Source organism: Bactrocera tryoni, chromosome 4 (genome assembly GCF_016617805.1).
Source record: "Bactrocera tryoni isolate S06 chromosome 4, CSIRO_BtryS06_freeze2, whole genome shotgun sequence".
Taxonomy (NCBI): domain Eukaryota; kingdom Metazoa; phylum Arthropoda; class Insecta; order Diptera; family Tephritidae; genus Bactrocera; species Bactrocera tryoni.
In genome coordinates, this window is record NC_052502.1 from 27,902,421 (window position 1) to 27,918,213 (window position 15,793).

At 36.9% G+C, this 15,793-nt stretch overlaps 3 protein-coding genes across 3 annotated transcripts; all 3 read right to left on the minus strand.

The window, feature by feature from the left end:
* Nucleotides 1-542: 542 nt before the first annotated feature.
* Nucleotides 543-1,780, minus strand: LOC120774060 (chorion protein S36). The gene is made up of 2 exons (XM_040103366.1): nt 1,694-1,780; nt 543-1,555 (listed from the first exon to the last, which is right to left on the minus strand). Exons 1-2 carry the CDS (start codon nt 1,733-1,735, stop codon nt 656-658), a joined length of 942 nt encoding a protein of 313 aa, XP_039959300.1. The 5' UTR covers nt 1,736-1,780; the 3' UTR covers nt 543-655.
* Nucleotides 1,781-3,700: 1,920 nt separating this feature from the next.
* Nucleotides 3,701-5,269, minus strand: LOC120773748 (RNA polymerase II degradation factor 1). Its single transcript, XM_040102812.1, has 2 exons — nt 5,201-5,269; nt 3,701-5,098 (listed from the first exon to the last, which is right to left on the minus strand). Exons 1-2 carry the CDS (start codon nt 5,267-5,269, stop codon nt 3,701-3,703), a joined length of 1,467 nt encoding a protein of 488 aa, XP_039958746.1.
* Nucleotides 5,270-9,351: 4,082 nt separating this feature from the next.
* On the minus strand, nt 9,352-11,814 carry LOC120774054. Its single transcript, XM_040103358.1, has 3 exons — nt 11,662-11,814; nt 11,278-11,563; nt 9,352-11,217 (listed from the first exon to the last, which is right to left on the minus strand). The coding sequence occupies exons 1-3, from the start codon at nt 11,791-11,793 to the stop codon at nt 9,449-9,451; spliced, it is 2,187 nt and encodes a 728-aa protein (XP_039959292.1). The 5' UTR covers nt 11,794-11,814; the 3' UTR covers nt 9,352-9,448.
* Nucleotides 11,815-15,793: the final 3,979 nt, after the last annotated feature.

Below are 15,793 nucleotides of genomic sequence, written 5' to 3' on the forward strand. Positions count from 1 at the left end.
ACAATATAAAATTTATTATAATTTTTAAGCGGAAAACTGTGTTAGAAAGTTAAATATAAAACAACAAAGTATTTTTTTGAAACCAATTGCTTAGTAATACATTATCCAAACCAAAGGCCAGCCTATCATTCAATTGGTTAATTCGTTGAACTTTTGATAACGCGTGAGCGAAGCTAGCATTTCAGAGAATTCCACAGCACTGGACGTCCTATAACGAATAGATGATCCCATTAATATCTGTTGTCCATGTGGTATGGTGATTTTTATGATGCGCTCGAGCTCTTTAAATAATGAACGAAATCTGTCTGACACATACATAAGTATGTAGGAAGGTAATTTTAAAAGAAAAAATATTTCAATACAAAAATGTATAATAGAAAAGTCTCTAGTAAATTCCAAGACGGTAATTGTAAAGTCCGAAAATATTACTCCTTCGCAAATAAACTCAAATTCGCATTCCATATACAATTTCTTGCTGAATGTTTCTTAACCTAAGTACATTTTATTCAAATGATAAGTATTAACCTAAAAAAACCAATGGCTCTCGTGAGAAAATTGCTTTTTTATTTTTTCATTGCCGAACAGGACATAAGTTCGTATGTATAAAACATGTAAAAAAAAATTATGACTGAAAAAATACTAAGCTAGGCATTATTTAATAGCCCGATGATTGAGGAGCACTGCCGTAACCGCTGCTGCTACTTGGGGCAGCACCATAGGATGCTTCAGCGCCGTATGAGGAAGCGGGAGCAGCACCATAAGATTGAGCTGGAGCAGCGCTATAAGATGGAGCAGCAGCTGCGGCGCTGTATGACGAGGCAGGAGCTTCATTGTAAGATGATGCGGGTGCTGCCTCATAAGATTGTGCTGGAGCTGAGTATGATGAACCACCATACGATGAAGCCTGATAGCTCTGTTGTACACCGGGCACAAGGGGAGCATCAACCTTTTTGCCTGGTTTGTATACTTTGACGTAGACTGGATTCAAGCTGAGTGGAGTTGGCACCTTGTTGATCACTTCTTGTTGATAGATTACCGATGGTTTGATCTTGTAGATGACTGGCGCAGCTTTAACAACAGCAGCTGGTCCACCGCCAATTTGGGTTGGAGGCAAAGCTGGCTGATTGACAATGATTGGTGGCAAGGGTTGTGTGGCGATCACTTGATGATTGTTTTGGCCAGATGGCACCAACAGAGAACGGTAGACACCCTGGTCAACCACATTGGGTGCAACAATATTGATATTGCCCTGACGAATGTTCGAAGCCAAGTTAGATTCAGCCAAAGATTCGGCAATGGCGTCGGAGTTCTTCAAATTACGATAGACTGGGTTGGAGTTGAGCGCTTGCAATTGAGCTTGCACTTGGCTGAGACGAGCCACTTCGGCGGGTGAGACGGGAATTTCAGCATTGGCAGGAGTAATGGAACCGCCAGCCTGTTGAGCACCACCGGCGGCAGCCTGTACTAATTCATCGAGACCATTCGATGAGGCCGATGATAGGTAGGAAGCACCACTACCGCCACCTGAAGCCGAACCGTAAGAGGCCGTTGCGAGCTTTATGAAGAAAGAGAAAAGCAAAATTATTAACATGAAGTTACACAAATATAATTCGTGTTAGAGTTTTCATTTCTTCGTCTAAAATTTTCATGTTCTTTCTAAATGTCTGCGTATGTGTAATTTTTGTTTACGTACCGGTGCGGCAACGAAGAAAAGTGTGAATAGGAAACAGTTCATTGTTTGATGATCTCTTTGATCTGTGTATTCCGATGGACTGTTCACTGTGATGTGTCGTAATACTACTTGTATCGGAGATGTTATTGAGCTTTTATATATGAGAAGTTCACTCGGTTTGTCGTACGTGATTTAGACGTGAAATGCCAATAACGCAATCGAAATGAGCTTAGAGTTTATTGGAGATTAGTTATGTGGCACGCGATAACTCGATGGCGGTTGCTGTTAAATTGTTGCCCAATAGATAGCAATCACAACCGGCAGAAGTGGGGATTTTGTCAATATTACATGACGACAGCTTTGACTGCTTAAACCGTCTATGGTTGAGGCTTCCGCCAATAATACGCGAAGGGTGTTCTGCGTTTAAGCTACTTGGTTTAATTGATTTAAAGTGTAAGCTACTGCATATGCACGGAGGCGAGTGTTTGCTGGCGGGATGAGGTAGTAATTTGTATAAAATTATGGACAATGAGCTGCTAGGAATAATTTAACTAATTACGTTTTCAAGTTCCAGTTAAATATTTCCGAGACTTTCTATTATCATCATATCACCTGAAGTCTTGCTGGATTCTTAACAAATTTTAGCGGTCGAATATCATGCTTTTTTTCAAACTTCTAAAATAAACGAATCCATTCGTAAATGTATCTTTCTAAGTTACAAATTCTCATTAATCGTTTTTTTTTTTTGGGATACTTAAGAAAAAAATACTATTATACTTCTTCAAATTAAAATATTGCTAAGTCACGTTTAGTCACGAAGTGAAAACGTCAGTCGACAATTCTAATTTCCATGAGTCTTGCGGCAATGTCTTCAGAAGTTAGTTTGAAATTTTTGTCGGGTGACCTCGCTGGTCGTTTTTCTAATGTCGGAATTATGTATGTTGTTGAGGTCACCACTACTAACAATGAACGCTACAGACTCATAATTAGAGATGTTCTCTGACATTTATATTTCGTATATACAGGGTTTGACCGTAAAGTAAAAAGACTGAGTCGATTTAAAAAATGTATTGAACCAATCGTTACAATTCTTTAAAACTTTCAAAATAGGCTTCTTCTGCGTCGATGCAGCGTTACCATCGCGATTTCCAAGCTTTGAAGCCGTCAACGAAGGCATTCTCCGGAATAGTCTTGAGAGCCGGAGTGCATGATGCTTGGATCGTCTCAAAATGCTTGCCTTTCATCAGGCTAGAAAACAAAAAAAAGTCTGGGGGGGGGCACATCTGGGCTGTAGGTCGGCTCCGGGAGCTTTGGGAAGCCGGCCTTGCTTAGGAAGCTGTTCACAAGAATGGCGGTGTCGTGGTGCAATTTCCAATCGGCTGCGATGTCTTGTCGGACCCGATTGACCCTTCGTTTGCATCTCTTGAGGACTTCCACATAAAACTTGGCGTTGACGGTCATATCAAATGTCTCTGTTGCAGATTTACCGAGTTTCACACAGATTTTAATCGCAAAGCTGCTGTTCGACAATACCAAACTGTACATTACAAGTATCCATTCCGTTAATATATGTACACACAAATACCATGAACCTTTATTGCAGTAGGTAGAAATATCAAAATAAATAAAATCAACTCTATAACTGAGGTAGATTAAAGCTTCCGACCATCTCCCAAGAAACTTTTTCCAATACAAATGGTACCTCAGCAAGCAATGTGTAAATAGCTTAAAGCTTGGAAAAATTACCTACCTTTATTGGAAACTAATATGTAAAAGTATCAGCATAAATGTTTAAGACCCAAAGATTTTCATATTAGAAGAGTTGGAACACTTCTCTCTCGATTCAGCACTTGTAAACTTGAGCACACTTTGTCAGAAAAATTCAAATAATTTCCTGATTTTGACCTACAGAGATCGATTTTTAACACCACACTTTAAATATTTTCATTTATTAGCTTATTATCTCAGTCTTACATACTTAAGAACTTCTTATTTAGATAAATAACTTAATATTTAAGGCTAACGCCACTACAAGCCCTCTTGATAGAGCTCTCCATTCGAACGGCTATCGCTGCTACTCTTATACTCCTGATGAGTGGATGCCGATTGTGTCTGTTGCATACTGTATTCACCATAAGAAGGAATCGAGCGCTTATTATATATGTAACGAGATTTCATGATGTTGTTGGCCGCAAAGGGCCCGTTGGGTTGTTGCATGGGCATTGATCCCATATCGGGTGGATAAACACCCTGATTGAAATAATTCGGAGCTGGGTATGATGTTGGTGATGAGTATTGTTGTTGTGGGTGTGGTTGTTGGTCATATTGTGTTGTCTGTTGGTATTGTGTGGGATAGTGTGAGCCTTGCATTTGCAATGGATATTGTGTGTGTTGTTGTGTTTGTGCGTAATTAGTGTTTGGAGAGTACTGTTCGAATTGTTGATAGTGTTGTTGTTGTTCATATGTCATTGCAGAGTATGGATGTTGTGTGTATTGTGTATTTACACTTTGTGTCTGCTCGCCCACAAGTGTCTGCTCCTCCTGGGGTTGTGAGTTCTGTGTTTGTGTGTTGTCTGTATAGTTTTCTGCATCTGTGACATTTATTGGTTCACGATGATATATCACGGGTGGCATTTTGACCACCACTGGTGCATCATTCGTTCCCAATTCGATCATTTTATTCGACTCGGGCAAATTAACGACAACAGGCATTTCTTCAAGTGTTTGATCCAGTATTGATGTGTCATTTAGATATGGGGTCTTCTTCTCGGTCGCTGTTTGAGTATATTCTGGTGCGTATTTTATGTTAATGTGTTGGAATTTTTTATATTTCTTCAAATCTTCTTTGTAATCGTTTTTGTCCACTACATCATTGTAGCATTGACCAGTACCACCATATTGTTGCTTCGTTGTAATATCCGATTGGGTTTGTTCTTTTTTCGTATTTGTATCATTTGTTGTTGGTTCGACAGTTGTTGCAACGTTTTCTGTTTTCGGCTCGGACTTCTGTTTTCGTCGTATTTTTCGTATTTTCTTGGTGGCATCAGCTTTTGCTTTCTTTTTACTCTTTTCCTCGGTTGTCTTATCATCGGTTGTGGGTGCCTTAACCTCATTTGGTAACACTGGTTTGTTTATGGACTCATCTTGAACTTTGTAAGCGGCACCGTTTTCGCTCATATTGAAGACGCCATTGCAACGTTCTTCACCGCCCACCTGTAAGTGTATGGCATTCTTGAAATCTTCACCTAAATGTTCTAGCCAAAACGCTTCATCCACGTCAGCGGAAGTGAAAAATCGTGATGTCTGTCCCGTTTCACTTTCGCTGGCTTCACCATGCTGTTGCGCCACATCAACGAAATCATATTTATCATCACTACTTTTGGCTGGTGTATAAGTTTCAACGGTGCTGACATTCAATGCGATGGACTGAAGTGGAGAAATTTATGATAGGTAAATTTTAACTCAATTACATAATTATTTTTATATACTGAATAATACACAATTTCTTGTTTTCAGTTACACACTTACATGCCGCACCAACAGAAACACCAAAACGATGCAGAACCGCCACGCGCATTCACCACGCACGGCCTTCATATTAGCTTTCTCTTGTGCCGCAGCAAGAAAATCAAAAGCAAAAAAAAACTGATTTTAGCTCAGTCCAATTTCATATTTCCAACTGAACCAAATCGCTATCAAGTATTGTCTTAAATATCTAAATTGATTTGCATCTCAAACCAAAACACTCACAACGGAGCAAAAGCAACTTTTTCCCCCACGTTTACTTAGTTCTGACGTTTGACTTTCATTCTCCAATATCATTTTTCCCTAAGCAGACGTGCTTGTGATGGGTTTTTTCTTGGGTTAATGTGTATGGTTTGAAGTCACAGTTGTTTTTGTTTTGAAATTGTTGAATAATTCTCGCTTGTAAATCGAGCATTTTTATTCTTCCGTAAATTTGGGCATAAAGGCCTTCGCTGCGCATATACATAATTGTATACAATTTTATGTAGACATATTCGTGCGATGTGTAAATATTATGCAACAACTAATATTGGCACAAAATACGAAAAATACTCTAATTTGACTCTTGATTTGGCGAGCAGATAAAACAAGTGTTTCCGCATGAATTGTTATACATGTAATATAATATATCTAAGAAGTCTGTACAATATGCTCTTACCGAGTTGGCTCTGACCAAGAACATCTCATCAACTACTCATTAACATAAAGATGGTTGGGAGATGTTTTTATTGGTTTCAATGTTGAAATTAAGAGATTATAAAAAACGTTTTCTTAGAAAACATGTTCTTAAAAAACACAAAAAATTCGCATTTAAAGGATTTGAAGCATCGAATTAATTTTTCAAACGATTTGGATCCAGTTGGACATCTGAAAAAGGGTGTTTGTGTTGAGGGATATTCCTCTCGTTGAATTATCTCAATTCAAAAAAAAATGTTTTATTACTACATATAGGTAATGGTCTAAGCTCTATTCAAAATTGTTATTTTTGATAAAATGGCTTCTTCCCAAAAAAAAAGTTTTTGAAAATATTTAGAATTTGCTAAGTATAATAACTTAACCGAACTTTTTAGACTCTTGCAAATCGCAAGGTCACAGCCGGCAAAATACCTTCACATGTTGGCAATATTGGAAAATATAGCGAAAGAGTTCAATTCAACTGTTCGACGAAATCGTGAATGGTTTACAATCAAAGCGGAAATTATACTAAATCATCCTTAATCGATTTAATCTATTTTTTTATTTTAGCCAATACCACATACTATTAACATGCCACATAATAATTAAATGCTCTCTGGGTTTTATTAAGATGCCTCCCATACCATCTCCTGATTTTATCAAGTTTAGACACGAAGATATAGCGCTATTTGTATAACACATTCTCTAATTTTCATTGAGGTAACTCACATATTGGTCGATGTACGCGGTATAAAGTCATCCTGAAGTTCAAAAATGTTTATTTATGTACATATGTAGGTATATGGGTGAAGTATTGACTCGATCAAGCCAGTTTATGACATTCAGACATATCTTCACATACAATGATATCATTTCATTTAATGTCTCGTAACGCATTTAGTCATTGATTTATCGCACTTTTAGTAGTTTTTAAGAAAACCGTTAAATGCGTAGCAGAGTTATCATCCGATGTCATCTATTTTAACACCATCGAAGGAGGGTTAAAAAAATTGTACTGTGTAATTTTGGGAGATATAGCTGCCTTTTTGTGGTTAGTTGTGTCAAATTTTAGTTCTTTATTTGTGGTCCATTGTCCATATTCGTATATCTCCGACACTTTTTGCCGAATCAACTTCAAATTTTTTAAGAGTATACATATGTACGTACATACATACATTTTATATATACGCACAAATCTAAATATATTTTCTAATTTTTTCTAATCACACGTGTATATATGTATCTCCTCAAACTGATTTTAAAAAGGTGGGTTAAGCTTTTTCAGTGAAAAGTTTAATCTTTAGAGGTTTAATCCATATTTGTTTTGTCATAAGATTATCCCTATTCATTCTAATAAAATAAGAAAAGTACTATTTTAGACACATGACATACTTGAAGAAGTCGTGGCTTCATCTTTACGTTGAGAACAGCAAATAAGCTGATCATTAAAATATTACACTAAGTAGTACAAGCTAGTTTATTCCATTTACCATTTTAATTTCAAATGCTATTATTTAATCATTGATTTTCCTTTATTTTCTCTATTTTAGACCCAGTGTAAAAATTTAAAGATCTGCTTTCAATTTGTTCGACTATTACAACATAGCATCTAATAATAAAAAGTGCGGTAAGTTAATATTTTATATTTTATTAATCATTATGTTTATTTCAATATTATGCTACTACTTTACTAAACTAAAATACTTGAGTTGATTTCAATGTCGAGCAAGCAAAATTGAAAAACCACAATAAATGGTTAAACTACTCCCAAGTTTAGAAATATATTATCACGATGTGGCAGAGTACTACCTAATTTGCCGGACTAGTTGCTCTTCTATTCAATATTACTATTACGAAGCTTTTTTTATACAACATTTTGTTAAAGAACAAATATTTTTCGAACCATTATAAGTGTTTTGGTAGAAAAAAAAAAATACTTCTATGAAAATCTTCATTTTGATCGTTCAGTTTTCTGTCTACTAGAATGGTCACATCTGAACATTTTGTTTGCCGGTTCAGGGTACAAATGTTATCAAATGTGGCTTACATCTGCTAATAAATGTCCAACCGTAATTGTCTTTTTACAGACATAAGTATGTGTAATACATATGTCAATTCTTTCATTGTGAAACACACATATGCATGTTCATTATTATATTTAAGGTGCGCATATTTACGTTATACGACCAAAGAGGAATAGTAGGAGTTTTAAAATATTATGATACTTCATACATCACTGCTAGAAAATCTTTTTTCTTAGGATTAAATCCATGACCAATGTATTATATAGAGATAGAATAGAGATTTTTGAAGATTTGTTGCAAAAGAAAATGTTTGAAATAGTTATATTTCGGCAAAGAAAACTAGTCCCATTCTATTTCGTTTTATACAATACATGATTTTGACTTTTCCGGTATGGTTGAGCAATTCAACGGTTTTTAGAGTTTAATTGGTAATATAAGCAAACTCACTAAAAACTATCTGTAGCAAATTAAATTTTTAGAATATGTCCACTTGCTTACTTGCTTATTACTTCGTGTTTTCTTAGTTTGGTTATTGCTTCATTGTGAAAATGTCAAACGAACCACGTTTTCATAAATAATTTTGACTTTTAATGTAAAAAAAAAAAATGATTTCCTCAGATAGAAGTAATTAAACTAAGTTTTCGTTACAGTTCGTTTGTTCAGTACAGTTCGCTAAAATATAGTACATTGGATAAAGATCACTGTCCAAAGAAACGCTACAATCTTCACATAAATTCTTCTGATCAGACCACAAACTGAACAATGAAAATTAAATATTTTTGTAAAAAATTATTAATTTTACAAGATATCTTCACAAGATAGCTCTTCAATCTCCAAACGAATTATACAGATATCAATATACTATATATCTGAACTGATGATATCAATATACCATATAGCTGTCCTATCAAAATTAAGTTAAATATCTTCACAAAATATCTGTTTTTCTGATTAAGTATTCTTAATTTGACTTGGACTTATTTATATAAAAAAAAACGTGGGTGGAAAAGACTAGCAAAATGTTTTCCTTTGGTTGCAAACCCGTACATTTTCTGGTTTAGTTAAAGGTAAATTTAGTTGCTGTAAGAAATGGACCTGTGGCGGGATACTTCGAAAAAAAGCATTTTGTAACAAAATCACTAGCTTGATTTGAAATTAGATACCGTTATAAAGTACCATTGATGAATCGAAATTTATACGCTTCCAAAATTGGTTAATTGTTATAAAAAAGTTTTATTGTGAAAAATTTTGCACAAATTCTTTTGTGTGCAAAAATAAAAAAGGCCTACGCACTGTGCGTACTTTAGCTAATCGCGAAATCAGTTACCAGCTTGTTCATAGCTACAAGAAAGAGAACAAGAAAACAATGAAATGCTTAAGTGAAAACTTAAAAGTATTTATGCTTAATAATAACATTGCTGGGTATAATTTATTAAAACTAATTATGCAGCTCCATATACATTTTTACAAAGTCGGCTATAGTTTAGAAATTACAGATTCTTTTTGAGAAGTTTTCGAAAAATTTGTTAAACCAAATTGATAAGAATATGTTCTAGTACAACAGCGGCGGCAGGAGGTCGTGCAGCTGCGGTATAGCGTAGTTATGCACATTACTGTTGTAGCTTGTACTATGTTGCTGTGGATTGGACGTATCTTCTTGGTCAAACCACAGGCTCAGACGGCCATCGATAAGCTTCTTAAAAAATGATATTGTTTCTTGCTCTTGCCATGGCTCCGGATCTACTAACGCGCCACCATAGTGTTTTGTAGCGTCGATAAATTCTGGATGACTATATATGATGTCGGTGATTATCTTATCTAACTGTTGGTCAGTAATATGTTGCACTGGATAGTTTTTTGCGTGGGTAGAAGGCGGCGCACCATATGGTTGACCGGAGTAGGTCTGTGGTGGTGCTTCCAAATCGCCAGCATAGCGCAGTGGTGTAGCATTGTGGTCCAGTGGATCTGGCACCGATATTATCGTGGTCTTTCCATGCAATTCGCCATTATTTTCTAAGTAATTACGACCCAAATAATCGTAAATGTAACGTTGCGCTGTTGTTGGTAATTTGTACGTCGGTTTGGAATGTTGTGGCGCTGCTGAATTGACAGTTTTTGGGTATGACTGTTGTGGCGGCTTATAATTTGGGTTAGTGGAAATCGGTTGCGTTGTTGGCGAATGTGCGCGATAAGCTCTTTTCTTTTGTAATGCGGACAAGCACATTTCACATTCGGGGTAAGCTGACTCAGGCGTTGACGTTGACCTACCGCTGTAATAGTTAGCTGCATTGCGTTTTTTGTATGAAGAGCTGATGGAATTTTCTGCTGTAGAGTCATTGGTTTCTTTGAGAAGGCTTTCTTCAACCATGGTCGCCTTCTCACTCTGCTTCAGGCGTGTACTTTCCGCATCTGTTTCTCCGTTCGCATCCATGTCCATATTCATGCCGGTGGTGTCTCCTTTGCTGGTATTGGTGTCGGTATATGTAATAGTAACGTCCGGGTGGTCTGTGTTGATTTCATGACTTAGCATGCTGTATTCCGTGGAGCTGTTTGGATTGTTGTCTGTCTTGGTGTTAGTGTTGGGGTTATTTTCAGTTGACTTGGTCTGTTGGGAGTGTTGTGTACCGCAACCGAAGTAACATTGACCCCTCTTAAAATCGGGCTGCAATGTTTCGGGCATAAATTGTATGATTTCAGGCAATGTCAGATCCATCTGCTCGCGTTCCTTTTCTAGCAGTTCGTACTCACCCTTGATGTCACGCTTCACAAGACGTGAGCGTTGTTGATGTGTGTATCGTGGCTTCTTCGCCTTACGTTTCGGTTTCTTCTGTGTGCTTTGCTGTTGACGGCGCTGTTGTCTATTGCTCCGTTCCTCAAAGTCGAATAAACGTCGTGGTGTTTCGGACAAATTCTTGTGATATAATTTTACAAAACGACTCGGCCGCTCCTTGGTAGCCTTGCGTGATCCGAAGAGTGTGCGATGTAAATCGCGTTTACGTCGTATATTAACAGCGCCAACCTCCGCACCGCCACCGCCGTTATTGACGTACCCATCATCACCTTCACCACCGCCATTTGCTAAGGGCATTGGCGCTGACATCAAATCACTAAATGGTTTACCCATAAAAATCGCATTTGGCGAGAATGAAGTTGATTGCGCGCGACATAGATTGCATTTGCAGTTCGGTCGCCGACATTTGCAGGGTAGTGATGGAGTGGCCATATCATTAAATACGTACCTATAGGACGGCTGGGAGATGCCGCATTGTCCACAACGGCAGGTGGACGGCGCAGATGACGCGGCATAGCTATCTTCACAATCTTCAAGAAAGTAATTGTTACAATTGTTTCATATATACACATGCACACTCGTTAACTCACCGCCCTTATTGATCGCCACACGATCAACCGTGGCGTATAAATTCAATTTGGATGGCTTAGTAGGTTTCGGTGGGCGTGGTTCTTCGACCGAGAAATCAATACTGTACGAAACTTTCGCCTTTGTTTGACGCGGTACTTCCACTTTATAACCGTATTCGTAGGGCGTATGACATTTCTTCGGTTTCGCAACTCTCGGCACATTCACGGAAAAGTCCAATTTCGATGGGCAGTCACAGCCTTCATCGGTATAGATGACTTCAACCGGTATGCAGTGGGCCAAAGCAATCTACATTGTGTATTATGAGAATTTCACAAAAACAAAAACAGTCCATTAGTTCATTACTCTTCATTTCAGTTTGGCTTTGCAGTTGTTGGTCAGCTTACCAAACCCAGACAAAAAAACAATGCAATCCACGCTAGTTTCGCGTGCAAACCCATTTTTCGGTTACTACAAAGTGGCTCTTCAAGTTTACCGGAACTTTCACGTACTAACTGCTTGCCGTCCGGTAAATTCATCTTTATATAAATCACAACTAGTCGCTACTAATTGATGGAAATGGCTTAAATCTATTTTGAATATTTGACGTTGCATTGTGTTTTTGAATTCGTCGTGTTTGTGACTTCTGGCATGTAAAATGTGTTCAAAGTGCTGCTTCCAATTTCACTTGACCTTTCCCGGTTGTTCGAATGGGCAAGAAGAGTTTTCACAAATCGCACGTTGTGTTGTGCGCTGAAATAATACCATAGTATGGTAATTGGTGGAAAGCTGTGCTCTTCTGGCACGACGCTTCTGATGCGGTGAATGGTGTTTGAGTTCAACGATTTTTTTCAAGTACACACGCTTTTTAAACGGTTTATTTTTGATTATTTTGAAGTTAAATTCGGAAGTGCTAGAACTCTTGTCTGTCCGCCTGAGAAGTTGGCTCATTTTGCATGCACTGCATCTGACTGTAATGAAAGAAAATAGGAAAAATATAGTATAAGTAGATATTTATTTAAAATGGTAAATAACTATTACATGAAAGCGTACGTGGCCGAGAGAATATTTCTTTCATTTCTCGTAATTTCTTACAATTATGTATTTTCATCAAACATAAAAGTTTTCCAGTTTTCTTCGTCATTGTTGTTCAATACCCAGCTAGCCTAAAATACATTTAATAGTTTTTTCATATTTAAAAACAGGTGTAAGAGTCAAAGGTTAAACAAGCGTGAGATTTTCAAAATATTTTTGTTACAAAAGCTTACTGTAGATTGAATCGCTGTATTAGCTGTCGTGCAGTCCTGATCAAGCAATCATCTGTCAAAACCTTTTCCATAACTAACCAATATTAAAGCTCCTATTACAGTTTTCGATTCAACTGAATTTTGGTTGAAGTTTTGAAGTTCGGTATTATTGATATCAATACAATCTGTGAAAAAATATTCAGTTGTCAAACTTCAACTTTTTTGTGGTAAAACGGATTTCAACTCTCTGCTCACTGCCTCTGGGGTTGTAGTGGAATATTACTGTATTTATTTAAGAAAATTTAATAGAAAATGGAAAACGGGTAAATAAATTATTTTATATATTATTCCATACTATTGTATTTTAATTGTTAATTTTGTACAAATACATAGAAAGGGGAAACCTTGTTCGAGCTCTTGAAGTAAAATCCCGAAACTGGACGTGGAAAGCCAGAATTTGAAAATAGTAAAAATAAAGTTAACGGAACATGCGAAGTGTTTCTAACATAAAGAGTCGATACAATAAACTATTCATAGAAATATACTTTTTGAGTTAAATTAAAGTTGTTTGCCGCTTCGGTCATTTGTGTTTTCACTCACAAATACAGTGCTCATAATATTTAAAGTCTCCTTAACAACAATAAGCAGATATCGTAGCCTGCGCCAGCCCAAAGTAAAAATTATTTAAACAACATTTTTGATAACTACCGTCATCAAGAAAACGGAGAGTTTGTGTTAATGTTCCTTCATCTCAATTGTAAAAAAAATACATTAGTTTTTGGCTCCATCATTCGAAATGTAAACCGATTTTATGTTCATTTTAATAATGGTTTGTCAAAAAAGTCTTGCGGTATTTTCGCTAGTTGGCGCTGAAAGCGCGTAGTTCTAGTTTTATTCGTCGCATCGGGTCATGCTATACCTTTTTGGAAAGCTCATTTCACGCGCTAACACGTGTTTGATTGATTGTCGTTTCTTTTAAGTCGTTCGTGAGTTATAGCGTCGCAAGCATGGAGCAAAATACAGAGAAAATACGGCATATTTTACAGTACTACTACGACAAAAGCAAAAATACATCTCAAGCCGCCAATAAAATGTGTGCAGTTCATGGACCCCACAGTTTCCATTTCAACCGCAAAACGATGGTTTCTACGTTTTCGTTCTGGTGTAGAGGTGGTCGAAGATGCGCCACGCTCCGGAAGGCCTATCGTCGAAAATTGCGATAAAATCGCTGAATTGGTAGAAAGAGACAGGCATAGTAGCAGCCGTAGCATCGGTCAAGAGCTGGGCATGAGTCATCAAAAATTCATTTCAATTTCAATAAAAAAAAATCAATAAAAATACCGCAAGACTTTTTTGACAACCTTATACTTATTCACCTTTTCATGAGCAATAACTGAATGCAATAGAGTTGATTTGGTTTTTCGTTGAAAACTTAATAGCCGTATTGCCATCAGATTCTATGTTGGCAAATCAAACTTCTACTGCAAATAGTTGAAGTTAGTAATACCAAAAAATAGTTTGTTGATATGAAGATGAATTGCTTTAACTTCAATTCAACTAAGTGGAGTTGAAAATGTCAATAGGGGTATAACTCACTATAGATTTTCATCAACGGCTTCGTTTGGTTTGGAAAATATGGCCCGGTGATGGTTTTAGCAAACGCTGCTACTTTTTTGATTAGGTGTTATTATTTTTGATTTAACCATTCATGAATGGAATCGTACTGGATTGGGTTTTCAAAAGGAGAAGCTTAGCCTTGTTAGCATTTGGTCTAACTTCGATATAAATTCAGGTGTTTATTTAGCTTATATAGTATAAATAGAATGTATATAGATTTGAGAAAAATCATTTCTATACTATTAAGCCTTTCTAAAAATGTACTTCTTTACAATTTCTTTTGTCGATATGTAGAAGGAATGTGAGCACGAGCGCCGGAGATAAAATATATTTTTATTATTAAAAGTTTAATTGATTGAGTATTAAGCGTGTTTATAATATTTTTTCATTCGACCTTAATATCTTCTTTACGCGGTTATAGCCGACCTTAATATACATTTAGTGAAAGATCTAAATTTGATTAGTAACGAAAATCACATGAATACCGTGTTCTTTTTCTCTTTTGTGCCTAAATGTAGGCATTAAATGCCACTAAAATGTTACCTAAACATCACTACAAATATAATATACATATTTACGAAATTAACTGTTAAACCGATTATGAATAAATGGGTGTAAATATTGTAAGTGATAACAATAAAAATACCTGACTACTTGAATAATACGAGAGATTAGCAGCCCAAGTTGGCGGTTTACTAGTTTATATTTTATTTTTGTATTGAAAACGCTGACTGCATATAGAGAGTGATCCATTCGAGATTCCCTAATTTTTTAAAGAAAAAACACAAATTTCAAATTTATTGGGAAATGTTTATTATCATTCGAAAGAACATTCTTTGGTATTTACTTTTTGAAGATTATCTTTTTCAAATGTTGGGTGTGGTTTCGTCTTCGTTGACTCGTTCGAGTATTTCGATTGGTAACTGGTGAATGACACGCTTGATGTTTTGCTCCAAAGCCTGAATCTAAGCGGGATTGTTCGCATAGACTTTGGTCTTTACATATTCCCACAGGAAAAAGTCAAACGGTGTGATCCAAAATGTGAAATTATCATTTCACCGAAGTTTTCTATCAATAAATCCATTGATTGCTGCGATGTGTGGTAAGTGGCATCGTCTTGTTGAAACCAAATGTCGTTGACATCACGAGCTTCAATTTCAGGCATCAAATAGTCGATAATCTTGGCGCGATACGGTCGCCACGGATGTTGTAATTTGTATGGGATTTTACCTGGAAGTTCTAATGTACAACAATCGTTGTAGTTTACGTGAGTACCTGCCGGCGACGGCCTAACCTCACCGTGCTTTTAAAAGCACATAGATCAATACAATGCGTTGATCAGCGCCCTAAATCATAAACTCTTTTTGCACGTATTTTTTGGTTCCAATTGGTCTAGGTGGAAGGGAAACCTTTTCCACCTTGTTTGGGTTTGAAGCCGATCTAAACCTCTGCCGTGCTGCGGGTCCGACAACCGGCCGCAGTGCGACTCCACACTGAATTTTTTTCAATTCTACCTGCCTTCAGGTTTAAACCACAACCACCACGAATCTCCCCAAAGAGCCAAACCCATAAGCAGATTGGAGCGAACTCCAAGGGCTAACTGCTCCCCGTGGTACCAGATTTAAGTCTCCGGACAGACCTTGTAGCTTTTGTTACTACCAGTTGAGCACCTGGC